The sequence below is a fragment of the Idiotropiscis lumnitzeri genome, chromosome 3, assembly GCF_059441095.1.
Source record: "Idiotropiscis lumnitzeri isolate Australia: NSW breed Sydney's pygmy pipehorse chromosome 3, RoL_Ilum_1.0, whole genome shotgun sequence".
NCBI classification, from domain to species: Eukaryota; Metazoa; Chordata; class Actinopteri; order Syngnathiformes; family Syngnathidae; genus Idiotropiscis; species Idiotropiscis lumnitzeri.
The window spans coordinates 33,216,667-33,239,002 of NC_142393.1; the positions used below are offsets into that span (position 1 = coordinate 33,216,667).

The 22,336-nt window shown below is 45.2% G+C and overlaps 1 protein-coding gene across 2 annotated transcripts in view; it reads right to left on the bottom strand.

The window, feature by feature from the left end:
- Positions 1 to 22,336, bottom strand: part of plxnb3 (plexin B3) — a 250,767-nt gene that overhangs the window by 82,015 nt on the left and 146,416 nt on the right. For both annotated transcript variants that reach the window (XM_088289559.1, XM_088289558.1), the window contains 4 exons: positions 15,862 to 16,038; positions 15,625 to 15,790; positions 15,422 to 15,553; positions 10,174 to 10,278 (listed from right to left, as the gene is read on the bottom strand). In XM_088289559.1, the coding sequence (XP_088145685.1) occupies positions 10,174 to 10,278; positions 15,422 to 15,553; positions 15,625 to 15,790; positions 15,862 to 16,038 (580 nt within the window). The remainder of the gene's footprint in view (positions 1 to 10,173; positions 10,279 to 15,421; positions 15,554 to 15,624; positions 15,791 to 15,861; positions 16,039 to 22,336) is intronic.

The window sequence follows — 22,336 nt, forward strand, 5'->3', positions numbered from 1 at the left end:
GGCCTAGTTTGTCCCAGCACTGGTCTGGGTTGCGGAATAACGAAAACTGAATCTTTATTGATTTTTTAAAATCAAGTGTAATGGTCAAGCATTGATGTTTCTTCGGCCTTTTATTTTGAAATGCCACATGAGATTTTAATTAAAGTACTTTGGTTGGATACCTGGGTTGATCTAGTGTTTCCCAGCACTGGTCTGGTCACGGGATAATGAAAACTAAATTTTTTATTATTTTTTTTTTAAATCAGTTGTAATGTCAGCCATTGGTGCACAGTTAACATTGATTTCTCTTTCAATCTGAGTTTAGAACATTTCTTGGCGCAATTCTGTGACAGTTTGCATTCCCCCTGTATGAACAGTGAAGTTTAATAACATTATTTTAAATCCAAACCACTGACGTGCATCCATGAGTTTGTGAGCTTTTATTTTGAAGGTGGCAGACAGCAAGCGCTTTCGGCGCATTACCGTGATGCACAGTATTAAAAATAACAGTGGTGGCTGGCTTGATTTCGTCTTTGCGAGTGGAGGCTGGCCTGACTGCAGTGTTCTCTACATCGCGTTCCTCTAACAGCCCGCAGCATAGTATTCATTCTTCATTTTGCATTTTTTAAGTTAAACCTTTGTTTAAAAAGTATTTAAAATGTTGGAAACCATGTCGTGGGGGACTCAGTGTAATAGGGGTGTAAATCACCCATGAAATACAAATTAGGGCTGTCAAAATTAAAGAGTCAACTCTGAAATGCGCTATATAAGTAATGTTGTATTGCATTGTATTGTATTGTATTGAAGATGAATTTTAACATTTTTAATGTAGTGGGCGGAACTAAATTTACTGCATCAATTTTGAGAATTGTTTCGTAGAAAAATGCCTGTAACGATAACTCCATTTTTATTATATTCAAGGATAAAAGAAAGCTGTTAGAAGAGACTTTCAATTGAAATATATTTTATTTATTTCACCTCAAAATATTGGACCTTTTCTATGCCAACACCAAGGAGGCGTACACATCTCTGTCCCTTGCCCCGCTGGGCAAGGTTGATCACAACTTGGTGGCTCTCCTGCCTTGTAAAAACCTCTGCTCCGCAGACAGCCAACTGTGACACGCACAGTTCAGAGATGGTCTGGAGAAGCCAGGGAAGCCTTGAAGGACTGTTTCAACACAAATGTGTGGGAAGTATTCAGCGAAGCCCACGGGGAGGACATTAATTGTTAGGGTGAATATATAGGTTATCCCATATTTTACATTGCCTCTGAGTGTAAATGTATTTCTTTTCATATAAATGATCCTACTGTCGAAAATCTAACTGAAGTAACTGTTGTATGAGGATGTGAGAATTTGAGCAAATATGTGATAAACAGGAGGTTAACGTTTGGATGAATATATTTGTATTGCAAAGGAATTGCTCCACAATATAACCTAGGTTTGGACCATGATGATGAGAAGACCCACAGGAGATTAATGCAGGAGGATTGGATCAACAGCTGCGACATCAAAGGAGGTGTGCTCGAGACACACCTCTGAAACAATGGACTTCATGCTGGGACATCAGGGGTCACGCTGGTTGCTCCTGACAGTCTACCTCTGCCATTTGTTTATACTTATTAATACCATGATTACATTATCCCCCATCCTTAGTCTTTAGTGCAAATACATTGTATAGCTAAGAATTCCCCAATACAAAAAAGAGCTCAGCGGAGTGTGCCTCAGAACGAAGTTGGAGCTGTAACTGAGCACACCTCTGTTCATTCTCCTCACGAGTAAAAAAGATACTCTTGTCTACCTTTATTTATTGTCTGTGTTAAGAGAATGCTCAGGTGATTAAACCTGACATCAATGGTCTAAGGGACACTATTGCAGACTATTTTAATTTCTGCATGGAGAACACCATACCCACCAGGACAGTAAGATGTTTCTCCAACAATAAACCCTGGATCACACCGGACATTAAAGCTCTCCTGAAGGAGAAAAAGAGGGCTTTTGTGTCAGGCGACAAGGAGGAGCTGAAGAGAGTGCAACACCAGCTGAGAAGGAGGATCGGAGAGGGGAAGAAGTTCTACAGGATGAGGATGGAGGGACAGCGAGAGCAGAATAATGCCAGGGATGTCTGGAGGGGCCTGAAGACCATCTCTGGCCACGGAAACCCAAGACCCAGAAAGGGGGCGAGGGGGGCCTTCAGTGGGCAAATGAGTTGAAATCTATTTTTTAATAGGTTCGATCAGATAACAGCCCCCGCTCAGTCTCCCCTGCTGCAGCCCCCACCAAACTCCTGCTGCAAACGACATCCTCTCCCACCGTCCCCCAAAATTCTTCAGTTCCCAGCCACATCAGACAACCACCAATTCCTCCTGCTCAGCATTCTTCCTTACAACATTTCAGGTGAAGAACCAGCTGAGGAAGATGAAGGCGAGGAAGGCAGTGGGTCCAGAGAGGATTAGCTCGCAGCTCCTCAAATCCTGCGCAGACCAGCTGTGTGGAATCGTCAAGTACCTGTTCAACTTGAGCTTGAAGTTGGGCAGAGTCCCCCACCTGTGGAAAACATCCTGCCTAGTTCCAGTACCAAAGTACCACCCCCCTCCGAAGGATTTCAAAAACTTCAGACCAGTGGCGCTGACGTCTCATCTGATGAAGACCCTGGAGGGAATGGTCCTCGTCCATCTGCGCCCCCTGGTGAGCTCCTCAATGGACCCACACAGTTCACATACCAGCCTGGCATCAATGTGGCTGATGCCATCATCTACCTGCTCCACACTTCTCTCTCCCACATGCAGAAGGTGGGGAGCACTTGTTTTACTGGATTTTGACTGATCTTGCAAGGCCCACAGAATATTGTGTTCTAATGCTATATAAACATGAAGCCTACCAACAGGAAGATTAGACTCTCTTCCGGACAAAAACTGAGAAAAAGAGCTTTTTGTAAAAACAAACATTTCAAGCACATCCTTGACTTTAACACGAGTATTTTTCTTTTGTGACAGCTCAAACATCTAAAAAATGCTTTCCTTCTATAAAATAACAAACATATTACAGCAAAATAACAATAACAAAATATTTAGAGAGTAGTACAGACCGCTGGGTTTTGCCTCAAAATAATTGTCTGCGAATCGGTTTGTGCCATCTGCGATGTGCTGGAGTAGCTCCTTGGCAATAAATAACTGCAGGAAGTTTGCATTTTTACTGCAGCATCCAGTGGTCCAGCGGTCACAGTGAAAGTGATGTCTTTTTACTGGCAGCCTGAACCATCCTCAATCACTTATAGCCCCTGTAATTTAGAGAAATATAAACAACTGCAAATATGGTTTATTTTATTGCTGCAATATAAATAATTTTTTTACCTGTCTTTGCACCAACAATATGAGGCACTCTTTGGCTGCGAAATGCACAATCTGTAATTTGTAAATATATGTACAAATACCATATTTTTTTTTACTGTTGTGAAAGACTTACATTTCCACAGCTCTCTCTCTGTCTGTCTTTCCCCCTCTCTCCCTCTCTAACTAACTCTCTCTCTCTCTCTCTCTAACCCCCTCTTTCACCTCTGTCTCTCTCTGACCTAAGTATCAGAATTAGAAATCAGAAATCCCTTTATTGTCATTGTACTCAAGTGTGCAACGAGATTAGAGAGCTCCCCTCTTCAGTGCAATACAACAATAATTCAGATAAATATATAAATTAGATAAATAAGAGAATAGATAGTGCAATGGAAAATAATACTGAATAGGATATAAAAACACATCACGTTGCTGTTCTGCAAGGTAAGGGTGGTCGTGTGTGTGTGAGAGTTTAGAATGGAGATGGCTCTTGGAAAGAAACTGTTTCTCAGTCTATTGGTCCTTGATTTGATGCACCTGTAGCGCCTGCCAGAGGGCATCAGGTCGAACAGGTGTGAGTTTGGGTGGGTATTGTCTTTGACGATGTTGAGAGCCCTTCTGGGGCACCGGGCGGTGTAGATGTCCGACAGTGAGGGGAGAGGGCAGCCAATAATCCTTTGTGCTGTTTTGACTGTCCTCTGGAGCCTCACTCTGTCCGCCTCAGTGCAGCCGCTGTACCAGGTGGAGACACAGTACGTCATCAGGCTCTCGATGGACGAGTGGTAGAAGGCCAGCAGCAGCTTCCTGTCCAAGGAAGTGCAGACGCTGGTGGACCTTCTTTACCACTGCTGTGGTGTTGTGTGTCCAAGAAAGGTCATCGGAGATCTGTACTCCCAGGAACTTGAACGTGTGGATCCTCTCCTCACACACGCCTTCGATGCAGAGGGGGGGCGGCACCGTCTTGTTCCTCCTGAAGTCGACGACAATCTCCTTTGTTTTTTCAGTGTTAAAGTGCAGTCTGTTGTCCTTGCACCAAGCTATCAGTCTCTTTACCTCCTCTCTTTAGGCTGTCTCGTCACCTTCCGAGATCAGACCGACCACTGTCGTGTCGTCAGCAAACTTGACGATGGTGTTGTTGCCGTGGGCCGGGCTGCAGTCGTAGGTGTAGAGGGCGTACAGGAGAGGGCTCAGCACGCATCCTTGAGGGGAACCGGTGCTCAGCATGCGGGTGGAGGACGTGTAGGGGCCGAGCAACACAGTCTGGGGTCTGTTGGTCAGAAAGTCCTTAATCCAGATGCGTGTGAGGGCAGGGAGGCCGAGAATGTCCAGTTTGGCGACGAGGATGTCCGGGATGATTGTGTTGAATGCCGAGCTGTAGTCCACAAAGAGCATCCTTGCATAGCTCTGCTGTTGTTCCAGGTGGCCCAGCACAACATGCAGAGCAGTGTCGATGGCGTCCTCAGTGGATCTGTTAGCCCGGTATGCAAACTGGTAGGGGTCCAGAGTGGGAGGAAGGCAGTCCCTGATGTGCTGGAGAACCAGCCTCTCGAAGCACTTCATGATGACTGGTGTGAGAGCAACAGGACGGTAGTCATACAAACACATACAAAGAAGCATGCTGGTTCCAATTATATTTATTCCTCTGACTTACTGAACAAATAAAATGAACAGCAGCAGTTTTAGCAGAGCTCCTGACTGAAGCAAATGTATTTTTTCATGCATAACCAAGAAGGACGATACGCAAGTCCGGCTATCGAGTGTATGCAACATATATTGTCCACATGTAAAAGGTCGCATGATCTCGACATATTTTATTACTAGTATTACTGGAAACTTTATAGTATAGTAGGGCATACTGATGTGCATAAAAGTGACAGATGTGAGCATGAGGGGTGACTAAACTTTGAATGGGAACTTGCAAGATACTGAGCACTGACCTGTTCATTTTGGTGGCTTCGTTGACCCAAACACCATAGTCACGTAATGTATTAGTCACAGTCAATTCGAAGCATAGATGACTCAGACTTTGACCAGCAGGGTGTGCTAACATGCACTCCGAAAAGCCCAATGAGTAAAAGGGTTGATGGTCGAAAGTAATGTTCCGTCCATATAATGGGCGCGTCGCTTTACAAGGCGCCTCGTTTGTTTTGGGGAAGATTTGGGACTTTAAAGTGCACCCTATGATCCGGAAAATACGGTATATCTATATATATATATATATATCTATATGTATATATATCTATATGTATATATATCTATATGTATATATGTATGTATGTAACAATTGAAAAGCCAAAACAAAACAACATTGAAATACACGCTATTGCAAAACCACAATGAAAATGCAAAAGCTACAACACAACAACATTTGAACTACTGCACTATTGCAAAAGCTACAACACAACAGAAGTGCTGAGGCAACGGAAGTGAGCAACACTCTTGCAGGATGGAAAAATACGCAAAATTGGAAGAGTAATGTAAAACTTTAACAATTGTGATGTAAGCCTTACCTCCACACTATATTGAAAATTAAGAATACTCTAACAAACGGGAGGGTTGTGCAAGAATAAAAGAAGCGGACGGAGAAGAGAGGGAGGGAGATCCATGTTTAACGATGACAGCTCAGAGTTGGCGTCGGCTCCGGATCACGGCAGCAATGTTGAAAGAATAAAACAGCAGATAACGAAACAAACGTCTGACGTCGTGTCTTTTGAAGATGCTACAATAATTCATAAAGCACGATAGATAAATGACAGTTTTACTTGAGTTTATTTTTCCAACTTCGCTCATCAAAAACGCAATTTAGTGCCTCAGGCTTGTTTTATCTGAACATTAACTCACCATAAGCATTTGTAATTTGAAAAACACAGCACAAATTTTATTTCCGATATTGCTACAGTGACAAGTTTCAACAATAAAACAACTTTATTTTTATTACTATTCCAACTTTACATCTTTTCCTATCCTGCGTGAGTTTTGGTCACTTCCATTGCCTTGGCACTTCTGTTGTCTTGCAGCTTTTGCAATTGCGCTACGGTTCAAATGTTGTTGTCTTGTAGCATTTGCATTTCCATTGTGGTTTTGCAATAATGTGTTTGTCAATGTTATTGTGTTTTGTCTTTAAATGAAATAAATGATTAAAAAATACATGTAAAGTTAGATGGAGTTTGTAAAAGTGTTGAGTAGTCTCAGACTTGTATATGGATTAAAGGATTTTATAAGCTTGACTGCAAGTGACATGTATTCAGTTTAATGCAATAAAGATATATACTGATTGGGCTTTAATTCAGTGTATGAGAAAAGGTTAGGCCAGGCTGTGTGAAGTGCATGGGTGGCAGATGTTTTGTGCAGGATGAGCCGCACGTCGGAGAACCGAGTGTGCAGACGCGAAGGGTCCCGGACTTCGATCAAGGCCACCCGGCTGTTGTTGTGTGAGATGGTCACACGGTCGACCGTGAGAGCAGAATAACAGATCCAGTGGTTCGTGGGCAGTGGAGCGCACAAACAACTGCCATGGCGTGCACCGTGGGAAGAGCCAACACGCCACCTTGCGGGCAGAAGACGTCCACTAAGAGAAAGCTAAAGTTAACTGCAGATGACACATAGCCAATAGGGGAAGAGTAGGAAGTCTTGGCTTTGTTTGCTGAAATGTACAAATGATCCTGGGCAACTTAGGGGGGTGCGTTTTTTCCTGTTGGTTGCTGTAACCGGGCCTCTCAGACTTTGTACTAGATCTCCTGTTAAGAATAAATCCGCTCCCGTGTGAAGTTGCCGGCTTCCTGGTCATCTTTCTCTCAAAAACGAGCGCGCATAATTGTTGGATGAATGAAGGTCGTGTTTGGTTAACCATTAATGGAGTCAGATAATTAATTCGAACTATTTTGGTAAACTTTTGGTACATTTAAAGTTAGAAATTCCAACAGGATGGACAATGCCACTTACTTGCCGTCAGGAGAATTGAAGCTACCCTTGGCCATCTTAAATTGCCACAAGCTAACATGAATACATTGGATCAACTGGTGTTTTCATGTTATTTAGTTTATCTGGGGCAAAAATGCCACCATATATGACATGATTACACCAATTGTTCTCTGAGAATTGCTACACGTGCATTTCATTAATAAGACTGGAATTTTAAATTTTCACTCATGAGGTAAATTTGTTGCTATTAAAGGATTTTATACGATTGACTACAAGTAACATTTATTCAGTTTAATGCAATAAAGATATTTGCTGATTGTGCTTTGATTCAATGTGCGGTGGAAGGTCAGGGCAGGCTGTGTGAAGTGCATGGGTGGCAGATGTTTTGTGCAGGACGAGCCGCACGTCTGGAAACTGGGTGTGCTGACACAGAACATTCCAGACATCAAGGACATCGAGGCACTGTTGTGTGAGATGGTCAGACGGTCGACCATGAAAGCGGAATAACAGATCCAGTGGAGCGCACAAACAACTGCCTTGGCGCGCACCTATGGGAAGAGCCGACACGCTATCCCGCGGGGTGAAGATATCCAATAAGAGAAAGCTAAAGTTAGTTGCAGATGACACATAGCAAATTGGAGAGTAGTAGGATGTCTTTGCTTTGTTTTGTTGAAATGTATAAATGATCCTGGGCAACTCGGGTGGGGGCGTCGTCTTCTGTTGGGTACAGAGGCGCGCAGAACTGTAATCGAGCCCCAGGCATTGTACTAGATCTCCTATTAGAAATAAATCCGCTCCCGTGTGAAATCGCCGGCTTCCTGGTCATTTCTCTCTCAGAACGAGCGTGCATAATTGTTGGATGAATGTGAGTCGTGTTTGGTTAATGGAGTCAGATAATAGTTATAATTCCAACACTATTTATGCTAATGTATCAATCACAAAACACGCCACTGAGATAACATACTCTGAATGGTTGATGTAAACAGTGAAATTGTTCTTTTCCAGCTTAAAATGAAAAACAGTGTTTTCAGTGAAACTATAACAGAAGTTGTAGAGGCAACGTAAAATGGCTGCCCTCTGGCTCCAGCCACATGGTGTCTACTGCTATTCCATTCATTCAAGCAACACCAGTTCCCTTCCCCCAGTAGTAGCTGAGTACAGAGTAGAGAGTGGTTGCCACATTTGCAGAACAATGGTGAAGAATGGTCAAAATACTGGTCCGACAACTTGTCTTGCCCTTTGGTCATGGAAATTAGAAAATGCAAATTGCTGGGCTGTTCATATCTGAATTAGGTTATTAGTCCAAAATTAATCCAGCCATTTGGCTGCCCTTCAGTCTTTAAAGGTAGAAAAGCCAAATTCCTGCCCTTTAGGCGTTCTAGTGTTAATGGCATCCTTTACTGATGGTGTCCACCAACAGGTTCAGGGGTTGCAGTCATGACAGGCCCCGACCACCATACGCACACATCTCCGGTCGGCCATTGCAACATTGGTGGCACGGCACATGGGCCAATCCGTCTCAATGTCTGCCACCTCTCAGGACAAAGTTCTGCCAGAGATGGCAATTCAAACTCTTTCACACAGGGGATTTTGCCAGACGTCCCCAGCAGACCCTCACAAAATGTCTGGGTCTGCCACTTCAGACCAGTATCTCCCCCCAATAGATCATCAGTTGACATATCCGCCCCTCTCTTCATTCGTCTGTCTAAAACATGTGGCCGTAAATCCAACCCTAGTACTGGAGCGAAGTGCACATATGGACACCCTTATGTTTGAACATGGTGTTCATTATGGACAATTCACAAGGACTAAGCTTCTGCATCGCTAACATAATACAAGTGTTTCCCTCCTGTTTTAAACCACTCACATCTTTATTATTTAACACTATAAACCCCCGGATTTTTTACAACTCCTTTGCTTCTCCTAACACTATCAAATGACACCTAGATTCTTATCTAATAACTGCTGGCTACAATTAGCCACCTTTCATTTGTAAACGAGGACATTACCTGCCAAAGCAGCAGTAGCAACAAAAGCCCCTTTTCAAACCTTGATGCAGAACATTAGCTAAAAGCTGTGGTCTCAATGGATCGAACTTTCAGTAGGTAAAACTGTTAAAAGACAGTCTTTAGGTTGTTCTAGTGTTAAACACCACATAAACAACACACAACACACAAACAACAACATAAAAACATCCAAACTTATTACTTGGATCAAAGTGCATTTTCGCAGTTGACATCATGTACCCTTATCATCGTATCATAATTACGGTGTGTGGGTGCCCGCACGCATGCGTGCTTATGTGTGGGTGTGGAGGGCGAGGTCTATAGTTACAGGAAGGAAATATTTCCTTAATAAGCTTATTTTGTTCGCTTTTAACCCCATTCTAACGCAACAACAACTTGGAGCTAGCAAATCTACTTTCCCTTATGGGATGAACAACAACTGCGTTCACACTGCAGGCATATCTGATTCAAATCAGATTTCTCCTCGAATTAGAGTTTTAGGGCTGACTGTCCACAAAGATTTGAGCAAGTGACCAATTTGGATTTGGCCCTGTTCAGACACACACATCAACGACTTTTTTTTTTTTGTTTTGGTTACCCCTTGGCACCTAATCAAGGAGTCTTTGGATGTGGACCGCTTAAGACCATAGTGTTGGGTTTGTAAGGTAATGTTACTTTTAAAAATTCACTTGTTTACAAATACGTTGGGAAATGCACTATAATAAATAAAGTTGTATTGTGTATGATTACGACATAACAATGACATAACAATGCTATTATAATTTTATAGTTTCCTTTTTCCCACAAAAGTATCGCTAAGAGAATCGACAAAAAAAGTTAAAAAGAATCGAAAATGGAATCCGAATGATAAAAATCTTATCATTTCCCATCCCTCGCGGTGACACGGTGAAGATGTGTTTCCATAGCAACAGACATCACCTCAACAGCAATCACACTGCCGGCCTTGAAGTGGTATGGCGCATCCAGAGTCTCCTGGTTGAGTGGAAAGAGGCGCGGGTTGGGATAATAGCTGAAACCTTTGCCCTAAAAGACAGACAGGGGAAAGTTATGACTTGAATAAGTCCTTCAGACATGTGGGCAGCAGGGTAAGTTGTTACTGTAGTAAAGTAGATTTGTGCTTGAGTTTATTTTTCTACCGACTTTTTATTTTCACTTCCTAATTGAAAGTTAGAAGTACTAGTCCTTAAAGCTGTGCAATTAATCACAATTTAATTCAGATTTCAATAATGACACTCAAAATTGCCATAACCCAAAAAAATGATTATTATTTTCAGTATTATATTTTATATATATTTGTATAACATGTTAAAACAGTACTCCTTTTACAATCTCTAATGGTATACTATATACTTAAGTTCAAAATTTGAGCGTTGTGTAGAAATTGTTTATTTATATCGGGGGTGTCAAAATCCAGTCCTGGAGGGCCGCTTTCGGGCCTGCTTTGAATCTCTCCCAGCTTCAACCCACCTGATTCAAATGATTAGCTCGTCAGCAAGCTCTGAAGAAGCCTGGTAGGAGCTTGATAAGTATCCTGCTCGTTTGAATCAGTTGTGTTGCAGCCGGGAGAGAGAGGAAACATGCAGGACACTGGCCCTCGAGGACTGAAGTTGGGCACCCCTGATTTATATGCGACAACAAGCAATTTATAAGTGTAGACAGGACCGGCACTCCTATACGAGAGCATGCACAGTGCGTCGGATACCATCTCATCCGTGGGGACACCTTCCGGCATCACCATGTGTACAATGTTTTAGTTTGAGTGAGCTCACTTTTAAAAGTGACTCGAACTTCTGCATTGTATTCACTGCAGGACTAATTCATTTTCAATAACTTTTATAAAGAAGAAAAAGAAAATAAATGAGTCAACTGTCAAAATCAAATCCAATGTGGCTCAAATCAAATCAAAATCAGCTCGATATCATGGAGGACAACGCACGCAACTTGTAAGTAAATACAGTGAAACCCCGGTTATAGCGGTTAATGGGGACAGAGACCACCCGCGAAAACTGAAAATCCGCGAAGTAGCGGCGCCCCTTCAAAAATGCTTAAAAAAAACCTATACAGGTATACAGTATACCCCCCTGTATACAGTACACCATATAGAATACGGGTAGAGAGAGAGAGAGAGTGAAATTCATGTTATAACAAAAAAAACCAAATTATTATTAAAACTTATTATTTTTTTATTCCCCAGCCATTATTTTTGTATTTATTCAATTACTTCTTTTTGTATTTATTTAATTACTTCGACTTTTACCTGCTGGAACGCCGTCCGGTGTGCCCTGTGAAATGAAAGGTGGCATTCTTCATTTATTTATTTATTCATTCATAACTGACAGCCTCGCGCTCCGCTCGTGCCCGGGTGGAAGAGGCGCTCCTCTTCGGCTTAATTGTCACGCACGCCGGACCTGCTCCCCTGAAGCGTGTCTCCGTTCGGTTGAACTCGGTTTCATTTCGCCCCGCTCGTGCCCCGGGCGGAACGTGCTCCTATTCGGCTTAACTGTGACACACGCCCGCCCTTCTCCCCTCGAGCTTCCATTCGGTTAAACTTAGGCCGCTTGGCACCGCCCGTGCCCGGGGAAGGTGCTCCTCTTCGGCTTAACTGTGACGCGAGCATGCCCTCCTCCTCCGGAGCTTCCATTCGGTTAAACTTAGGGGCCGCTTGACACCGCCCGTGCCCGGGGAAGGTTCTCCTATTCAGCGTAACTGTCACGCACGCCGGCCGGCCTCCTCCGGATCTCTCGTACGGTCCCGAACGGAGCGAAATGTCGCCCCGCTTGTGCCCGGGCGGAAGGTGCTCCTCTTCGTGTGTATGTGTGATTGTGAGCGTGTTTGTGTGAGACGGGAGGTTGTGAAGCAAACTTTTCTTTTTTATCTTTTATCTACAAACTGGTCATGTGGAAATGTTTGAGAAACTTTATGAAGGTACCATATCTACTTTCCCTCACCAGATAAATAAACTAGACCCAACAACCAACTGACCGACCTATTGACCTACCTAGGCGACTAAAAATTTATTACATTTTAACATACCGTATTTTCGCCATATGAAGACTTTAAAGTGCGGCATAATAAGGCACACTTTAAAGTCTCGAATTTCCCCCAAAACAAACCATGCGCCTTGTCATGCAACGCGCCTATTCTATGGACTGAACAAGGCCATCAAGCCTGCCCCTTTGGGGCATTGCTGAGTGCATGTTAGCACACACTGCTGGCCAAAGTCTGAGACATCTATGCTACAAATTGAGTGAGACAAATACATTATGTGAGTATGTTTTTTCGGTGACGGTGCAAGAGAAAGCTGGACAAAGGGACAGCTGTCCACAATGTCGTAGTCTGTCTTATCATTCATGTTATTGCAAGCAAGAAACATCACATGTTTAGACAACAGACTGCAAAAAGAAACAAAAACACACCACTCACATCTCTCTAACCTGATAAGGCTGATAAGATCCCAGAATGCCTCAGTCTGATAATCTCCCAGAATGCCTCAGCTAGCATGCATGAGCTAGCATGCTAACATGCGCCTCGTAGTGTCCAGTCTAAGTATTAAACACAGAAATAGCACCCTCAACTGGTGCTGCGCCCTTTGATACAGCGCGTCCTTTGGCCATAAAAATACGGTACTCCACGGAGCCCGTTAAAAGAATCCACCTGAAAATTTGTCAGAAAAGCCTCAAGACAGCAGCAAAGTCTGATTATTCACGGTGGCAGTAAAATCCCCGGTAACATGACTCAGAAGAAATTTTTCATATTTGATGTTAGTCCAAGGCCTGCAGAGATCTAGGAATTTATTTTTTTATCGTAGAGGTACCTTTCCTTTTATGTTTTTCTCCGAGCAGGTCAACAAGGTCAATCTCAATTTGCTCGGATGAGTCTTTAGGCCTTCAGAATTTCAAAATACGAAATTTGTAATTTTTCGTAAAGAATTGTGGCGGTGACATAACACAGTTTGCTAATAAAACAATGCTTGATTTTCAAGTTCTAAACAGTAACAAAAAAAATCATGAAACTTTGCCAACACATAAATATTCTATTCATTGATAACATTTTAAAAAAAAAAAGATTTGCTATCGCCCCCTAGAAATTTTCATAGAATCAGACCTAGATGTATGTTTCAACAAGCTCTTTGAAAATTTAATGCACTATGTACCAGGCCAAGACCTAAGAAAAGTCTCTTGAGACATATGCTAAATTGCACAGGAAGTTGGCCATTTTGAAGTAACATCAAAGTCTGACGTCGCTTTGACGACAAAAGCTGCTCTAACTTTAACCACACAATCATTTCTTGTATAGATTTCTCACATTTGATAATAGTACAAGGCCAGAAGACATCTATGAACTTAATTTTTTATTGTAGTGATAGCGCCATCTACTGGGAAATGGAAGTAAATATTTTATTCTTTGATGTTTTTCTCCTCAGAGGTTAACAAGATCTTCCTCATATTTGCTTGGAAGAGTATTTAAGCCTTCATGACATCAAAACACGAAAATTGTGTGATTTTTTGAAAAAAGCCTTGGGCATGGCAACGCACAGTTTGCCAATAAAAGAACACCGATTTTGACGGACTACATTATCATGAAAACTCCTGAAACTTTGCACATATATCTGGCCTGGTCATTAATGTTACGACTGTCCTGTCACTGTTCTGCTGTTCTTCTGGTATCTATTGTTTGTCTCTTAATTTGTGTGCTAATTTCCACCTAATTTATATTACACCATATGGAAAGCGCTTTGTTACAGCTCCAGCTGTTGTGAAATGCGCCATATAAATAAAGTTGTAGTTGTAGCGCCAGCTTCTGGCTAAAGGAACTAAATATTGCATTCTTTGAAATTAGTGTCATTGCAGTTAATAAGGTATACCTCCGATTTGCTCGGAAGAGTGTTTAGGCCTTCATGGCATCAAAATACAAAATTTGTGTTTTTCCGCAAAACGCTGTGGGTCGTGGCAACTCAGTTTGCCAATAAAAGAACGCTGATTTTGACACTAAACCAGCACAAAAACTTATGAAACCCTGCACATATATCATACCTAACAAAATCATCAATATCTTATTCGTTTACTCTCCAAATTTTAAAAGATGGATCGCTAACGGCCCTAAATGTATAAAAAAAAAAAAGCAACCCCGGTTGTACGTTTCACCGAGATCTACGGAAATTTACTTTAAAAGTCTGTGTCTCCTTGACTACAAAAGCTGCTGTAACATGGCCCACATACAATAAAACAATACAATACAATTTTATTTGTATCTCGCATTTAACAACAGATGGAGCTGTAACAAAGCGCTTTCCATATGGTGTAATATAAATTAGCAGGCAATAAGAACACAAATTAAAACCCAAACACATTTACAATAGATACCAGAAGAACAGCAAAACACTGACAGTCCCATGTTGAGTCCATACCTAAAGAATAAAAATGTGTCTTTAAACGGGTTTTAAACATGATCATATCTTTCATTAATTTCATACACTTGAAGAGCTTCTACGCCTGAAGATATACAAAAATATTTTTAGGGTACTGGTTACCCTGATTTACCTCATATTTGGTCTTTAAGTGTTTTGGCCTGAATGATGGTGACACAAAGGTTGTGAAATTTCGCAAAAAGCTGTTGACAAGACAACGCTCCTTTGGACAAGAAAACAAAACTATTTTTGAGGGTCTAAATTTGCACAGAAGTTTTGCATCAACATCCTGCCTGGCAGCAGCATCAATATTTTATTAGGTAACTGTGCAAGACTTGCAAAAAGTCTCTGAAGCCTGACTCTAAACTTAAAAGGCAGTTTGACATTTAAAATTTCCTTTCAGATTTTGCCCAAGTATTGACCTTTATAGAGGTTTAATTTTACCAAGATAGTTTTTGTACTTATTAAAAAATATTAAAATTCAAACGTGCCAGAGTCTGCAAGAGCCCTTTATAGGGGCTTGCAACTCTAGTTATTATTATTATTATTATTCCATTTATTTATTTATTTTACAAATGAGTGACGAGGACTGGCAAAATGAAGTTTAACAGTTTGCCTCATAAACACGTGACATTGTGACTATTCTCAAGAGTGGCTTGGAAATATTTGTTTAGGCATAATCCCAAAGACGCTTCATGACACTGTTCCAACTCTGATTAAATATAGTGACTACTTTTTTCACTGGTGTGTACGGCATACCTTGATGCTTTTGTAATGGACACGGACGTTGTCCATCTGAAACCAGACACCCTTTACTTTGACGTCTGGAGATACAGAAGGGGTCGGGCAGGTCATTTGAGAGGAAGACAGGACAGAGCAGTTCTCAGACACCTGAGAGACAAGACAGGGAGAATGTGAGAATGGAGTGCACGCTTTGTCTGATTGACCACTGTCTGCCTCACTGTTGCCATGGTGCCGTTGAAGACCAACTGGTGCTTGTCGCTGCGAAGAGCCAGTCGTCTTCTGCATCTCACCCTCTGGACATCCACAGGCTCCACCCATACAGACATGATTGGCTGTTGCACCACATCTAAGTTTCTGCCACTCACCAGAATGACACGGCCCCCTCTGAGGACACAAAATGACGAATGTCAGGAACAGGCGCAGGTACCACTGGCCTGAGGTCTGCTCTGTCTTACGCGTAGAAGCTCTCTGTGGGCATGGCTTCAGTGATGACTGGGTCGTCCATGTAACGGAATGTCACGTTGGAAACAGAACGCTCAGCCTTGCTGAACAACACCCGGATTGGAACTATGCCAGTTTGATTGGTGGAAAGAGTCTGACAGACCAGAAGGGTGTCGCTGACCTTCTCCACTCTGGGGACATGTAAGAGCAGGTGAGAACTCGATGAGGAGGATGGCAGTATAGCACATATTTCAAAAGAGGTAATATTATTAAAAAACTCATTGTTTAGCGCAGGGCCCACAAACAGTTTTAATCAGGCCGGCGAGGTTATGCGGATGGTTGTTTGTCTATGTCAGTGCTGCTCAATTATTTCCTGTCACGCCCCCCCACCAAGAAGAAAACAATTTGCACCCCCCCAACGCCCATTTTTCACATTTCGCACTAATGTACATGTTCTTTGTATATTGCTGTTAGATTGTCAATAAAATATCCCTTAACAAAGTAAAATTGATAAGAAATAGAATTTTGAAAACGATTATAGTGAGGATCTCAAAACTCAGTACTCTGTTGCGCAAATATTGATGAGATGATAAATATTTACTATACTTTTTTTTTTTTTTAAACTTTCTTAACATTAACAAACCTAACACAGTTATTAATGCGGACATAATGTAGAAAAGACAAAAAGAAAAGCCAGGGGGATTTTAAACAAAGATATTATATCAATAACTTAAAGCAACAGTTTTAATATGTTTACGATACGTTTTTTGCTTTTTTTTATGTTTACTATACGTTTGACATTGAACCTCTTCGTTATGATGACGTTAGCCATTTACGTGTTCCGGCCAGAGAGTGTATGCTAAATTGCTAACGTAGCCATCGTCTTATTTTATGTTTAGATACGTAATGGTTGCAATACAACATTTCTGTTCATAGCTGCTGGCTCTCCTCCCAAACGCAGTTTGAGTCAGACTTCTGTTAAAAGTCGAGCGTACATCGAAGCAATTTATTTTAGCGATTAGCATGCTTAGCGCCTTCTTGCTCGCCTCCTCGTTTAGAACGCTACTTGTTAGTGGAGTCGTTTATTTGCCATCACGTAGCTTGTTGCTGCTGCTGTGCACGGACTTACAAATGGTTCAAATAAAGTCCATTCTGCTGCGGCCCAAGATAGCTTGGCGCAGAGCATTTAAGTAGCGGCGAACGAAATCACTTTCACAATCGCTTTTTTTTTTAATCAGTACTGCATGACCTACTGCGTGAACTCGGTGCACAAACAGCTTTGACAAGCTCAAACTTGCGTTGTCTGAGATCTCCTTTTTCGGTCCCAAAACGATGCATCGTTCAGCCGTACTACGGCGGATGAAAAGCGCCCCACTATTCGAGAATCACTGGTGTATGTTTGCCCTGCGATTGGCTGGCAACAGGTGATCCCCACCTACTGCCCGAAGATAGCTGGGATAGGCTCCAGCACCCCCGCGACCATTGTGAGGAGATGCGGTACAGATAATGAGTGGATGGAAATGCACACATATATATACAGTAAGTATTCTTTAGCACAGAATCATATTTGCATTGCCCAATCTTTCCCTATAACATAATTTCCTTATGTGGGTAAAAACTACGGTACATGTCTTGTATGAACGTGCAAGTATGTTAACAAAACACGTGTCAATGAGACCTGTTAGCTTTTTCTTCCTTTTACTCACTCTGTAACTTTACTCCCCCTCCCTCACCACACAAGACGGCAGTGCTCAGCTGATGTCAAGCAACGAACTTTTGAAGCCAGCCACAGTTTGCTTCAAAGTCCTTTATGCCCATAGATAGCGCTATTGAGCTAGCCTTCTTTCCAATTCGCGGACCATTTAGCATGAGGTTTTTAGCACAGATTTTAAGAACTCAACTAACTAAAACTCACTGACCTAGGTATCAGTTCCGTCATGTGTAACTGGTTACTGGACTTCCTGACCAGACGGCCTCAACATGTCCGACTGGGTAACCACTGTTCATCTACCATCACTGTAAACACTGGTATACCACAAGGCTGTGTGATGAGTCCGTTCCTCTTCTCCCTATTCACCCATGACTGCAGACCTGTTAATGGTTCTAACACTATCATTAAGTTTGCAGATGACACCACGGTGACCGGCCTCATCAAGAACGACGATGAGGCGGCCTACAGGGTGTCATGACCCGTGTCGGGCAGGTCAGTGTTTTGTTATTGTTTTCGTCACCTTCCTGCCATGTGCCCTATGTTTATGTTTGTCAGCTGAGTAGGGGCGTTTCCCCTCAGCACCCCGTCTCCACCAGCCACGCACCTGTTCCCCATTAGCCGCGCACACCTGACTCCCATCTGCTCCCCTAATCATGGACTATTTTAGCACCCCTTGCCGACAGCTCAGCGTCAGAACATTTCTCCTGCTACTCCCTTTACGGACTGTCACGGCCACTTTTATTCTCGCTCTCGCTCATGCCCATGCTCATGCCCACGCTCATGCCCACGCTCATGCCCACGATCCCTAGTGTTTGTCACGGTCCTCGTTATTTGTCATTTTTGTTCTGTTTAGTCACGTTTAGTTTGTCTCTGTTATTTTGCACCCTGCCACGTTTGTTTGTCCACGCCACGTTGTTTGTCCTCGTCTGATTAATTTAATAAATTCCCTTTAGTTTACCCTTTGCCCTGCTTCCTCGCATTCTGGGTCCATCTCCTCCTCGCCCACCGGCGAGCAAACCTGACAGAATGTTCCGACCAAACCCGGACCCAGCGAGGGGCTCACTCGGACAACCGCCCTCATCAGCCTGCCGACCAGCCCCGTACCCTTCCCGAAGGTTCCGCCTCTCGTACCACGTCTGTTTCTCCCCTTGTGTTCCAGGATCTTAGCATTGATAGTCAACCCGTCATTCCGCCCCACTTGATTACAGACAAAGAGTTTGACCACGAATCCTTCTACAAGAATATTTTCACTCTTCTAGGCATGCCTTATCCTCCGTCGGTTTCCGCACCTGATCACGTCCCCTTGGCATCCCATAGCTCACGTTCACCAGCACCTTTAGTCTCGGTCCCTCGTGTCTCCCGTTCCCCTGATTCCCTATGGCGGCGGGCTGATAGGGATCAGGTTCCCCGTCTCGGCTGCGCCCGGCCCGAATGCTGCGCCCGGCCCGCAGTCGCCTCCACGTCAGCTGCAGCAACCCATGTCGCCTCCACGTCAGCTGCAGCAACCCACGTCGCCTCCACGCCAGCTGCAGCAACCCACGTCGCCTCCACGCCAGCTGCAGCAACCCATGCCGCCTCCACGCCAGCTGCGCAGACCATGCCGCCTCCACGTCAGCTGCAGCAACCCACGGCGCCTCCACGTCAGCTGCAGCAACCCACGCCGCTTCCACGTCAGCTGCAGCAATCCACGCCGCTTCCACGTCAGCTGCAGCAATCCACGCCGCTTCCACGTCAGCTGCAGCAATCCACGCCGCTTCCACGTCAGCTGCAGCAACCCACGCCGCTTCCACGTCAGCTGCAGAAACCCACGCCGCTCCCTCGTCGGCTGCAGCCTCCAGTGCCGGTCCCTCACCATCTGCAACCTCCAGAGTCCCACTCCGGCTCACCGTCAGCTGCTGAGCCCCGTCCCGGCACCTCCCTAGCTGCGAAGCCCCGGCCCGGCTCCTCGCCAGCTGCTAAGCCCCGTCCCGGCTCCTCGCCAGCTGCTGAGCCCCGTCCCGGCTCCTCGCCAGCTGCTGAGCCCCGTCCCGGCTCCCCGCCAGCTGCTGAGTCCCGTCCCGGCTCCCCGCCAGCTGCTGAGCCCCGTTCCGACGTCGTGCGTCCGTCCCAAGTTCATGTCCCGGCGGAGCATGTCCTGCGCCCGCCTCAAGTCCATGTTCAGGTGGAGCGCTCCCTGCGTCCGCCCCAAGTTCACGTCTCGGCGGAGCACGTCGTGCGTCCGTCTCAAGTCCACATTCCGACGGAGCACGTCGTGCGTCCGCCCCAAGTCCACGTTTCGGCGGAGCACGCCCTGCGTCCATCTCAAGTCCTCGACCCGACGGCACACGCTCTGCGCCCGTCCCAAGTTCCTGCCTCGGCGGGGCTCGACGACCAGCCGCCGCTCCACGTTCCTGTCTCGGTGGGGCTTGACGACCAGCCGCCGCTCCACGTCCCTGTCTCGGCGGGGCTCGACGACCAGCCGCCGCTCCACGTCCCTGTCTCGGCGGGGCTCGACGACCAGCCGCCGCTCCACGTCCCTGTCTCGGCGGGGCTCGACGACCAGCCGCCGCTCCACGTCCCTGTCTCGGCGGGGCTCGACGACCAGCCGCCGCTCCACGTCCCTGTCTCGGCGGGGCTCGACGACCAGCCGCCGCTCCACGTCCCTGACTCGGCGACGCTCGACGACCAGCCGCCGCTCCACGTCCCTGACTCGGCGACGCTCGACGCCCAGCCGCCGCTCCACGTCCCTGACTCAGCGACGCTCGACGACCAGCCGCCGCTCCACGTTCCTGTCTCGACGGGACTCGACGACCAGCCGTCGCTCCACGTTCCTGTCTCGGCGGGACTCGACGACCAGCCGCCGCTCCACGTTCCTGTCTCGGCGGGGTTCGACGACCAGCCCCCGCTCCACGTTCCTGTCCCGGGTGCGCCCGGACGTCCGCCTGAATGGCCACGGGTGGACTCATGGATCTGGCCTCCCGGACGTCCGCCCGAATGGCCTCGACGGGACTCGCTGGTCTGGCCTCCAGGACATCCGCCAGACCGGTCTCGAACTCGGGTGGTGGTCCCACCTCCCGACCCCTTCCGCCCACCCTCGTTCTTGGACTGTGGATTTGTGTTTTTTGGGGACGTCTGGAATCCGTCCCTTGAGGGGGGGGTACTGTCATGACCCGTGTCGGGCAGGTCAGTGTTTTGTTATTGTTTTCGTCACCTTCCTGCCATGTGCCCTATGTTTATGTTTGTCAGCTGAGTAGGGGCGTTTCCCCTCAGCACCCCGTCTCCACCAGCCACGCACCTGTTCCCCATTAGCCGCGCACACCTGACTCCCATCTGCACCCCTAATCATGGACTATTTAAGCACCCCTTGCCGACAGCTCAGCGTCGGAACATTTCTCCTGCTACTCCCTTTACGGACTGTCACGGCCACTTTCATTCTCGCTCTCGCCCTCACTCTCGCTCATGCCCATGCTCATGCCCACGCTCATGCCCACGATCCCTAGTGTTTGTCACGGTCCTCGTTATTTGTCATTTTCGTTCTGTTTAGTCACGTTTAGTTTGTCTCTGTTATTTTGCACCCTGCCACGTTTGTTTGTCCACGCCACGTTGTTTGTCCTCGTCTGATTAATTTAATAAATTCCCTTTAGTTTACCCTTTGCCCTGCTTCCTCGCATTCTGGGTCCATCTCCTCCTCGCCCACCGGCGAGCAAACCTGACACAGGGAGGAAGTGGATTGTCTGGCTGAGTGGTGCAACACCAACAAACTGCTGCTCAACACTGACAAAAGCAATGAGCTCATTGTGGACTTCAGGAGGAACACTCACCCACACGCACCCATCCACATCAAGGGGACGGCAGTGGAGCGTGTGAAAAACTTAAAGTTCTTGGGAGTCCACCTCTCGGAGGATCTCTCCTGGACAACCGGCTGCTCCAAGCTGGTCAAGAAGGCTCACCACCGCCTCTTCTTCCTGAGGACTCTGAGGAAGAACCACTTCTCATCAGACATCCTGGTGAACTTCTACCGCTGCACCATTAAGAGCATCCTGACAACTGCATCACAGTTTGGTATGGGAGCTCTTCTGCCTCGGACCGGAAGGCGTTGCAAAGGGTGGTGAAAGCCGCCCAGCGCATCATTAGGATACCATTTCCTGCCATAGAGAGTATCTATGAGGAAAGGTGTCTGAAAAGGGCTGGAAAAGTCACCAAAGACCCCGGTCATCCAGCACATAGACTCTTCACCCACCTGCCCTCTGGGAGGCGCTACAGGAGCATCCGGACTAAATCTACCGAAACAGCTTTGTATTCACAGCTGTTAGACGCTTGAACTCTGCCTCTTGCCTCACTTAGCACTATTCCCATAACAAAACCAACAGACTATATCTCCACATTCACAACTGGAACATATAGGCCATCAATAACTGCACTTTATATCTGGTATCACTAAAACATATCTCACTGCACTACTGTAAATTTATTTATTTTGCGCAACTGCACATTGATATCTATATTCCATTGCTAAGCACTTCTGGATAGATGCAAACTACATTTCGTTGCTCTAAACCAGAGGTATTCAATTAAAAGTCTCAGAGGTCCACAACGAAAATTTCTTCCGATTAAAAGGTCCGAACCAAAGTCCAACTTCACGAAATGTCTACCCTATGTTCACATTTTTATCTAGTTTCAATATTTAGTCATTTTCAACAGAGCGCACTTATATACTAAATATTTAGCAATGTTCACAAACACCTTTGCCAGTCAAACAAATATAAGGCGTTTATTTCACATTAAAGAAAATGTGGTTC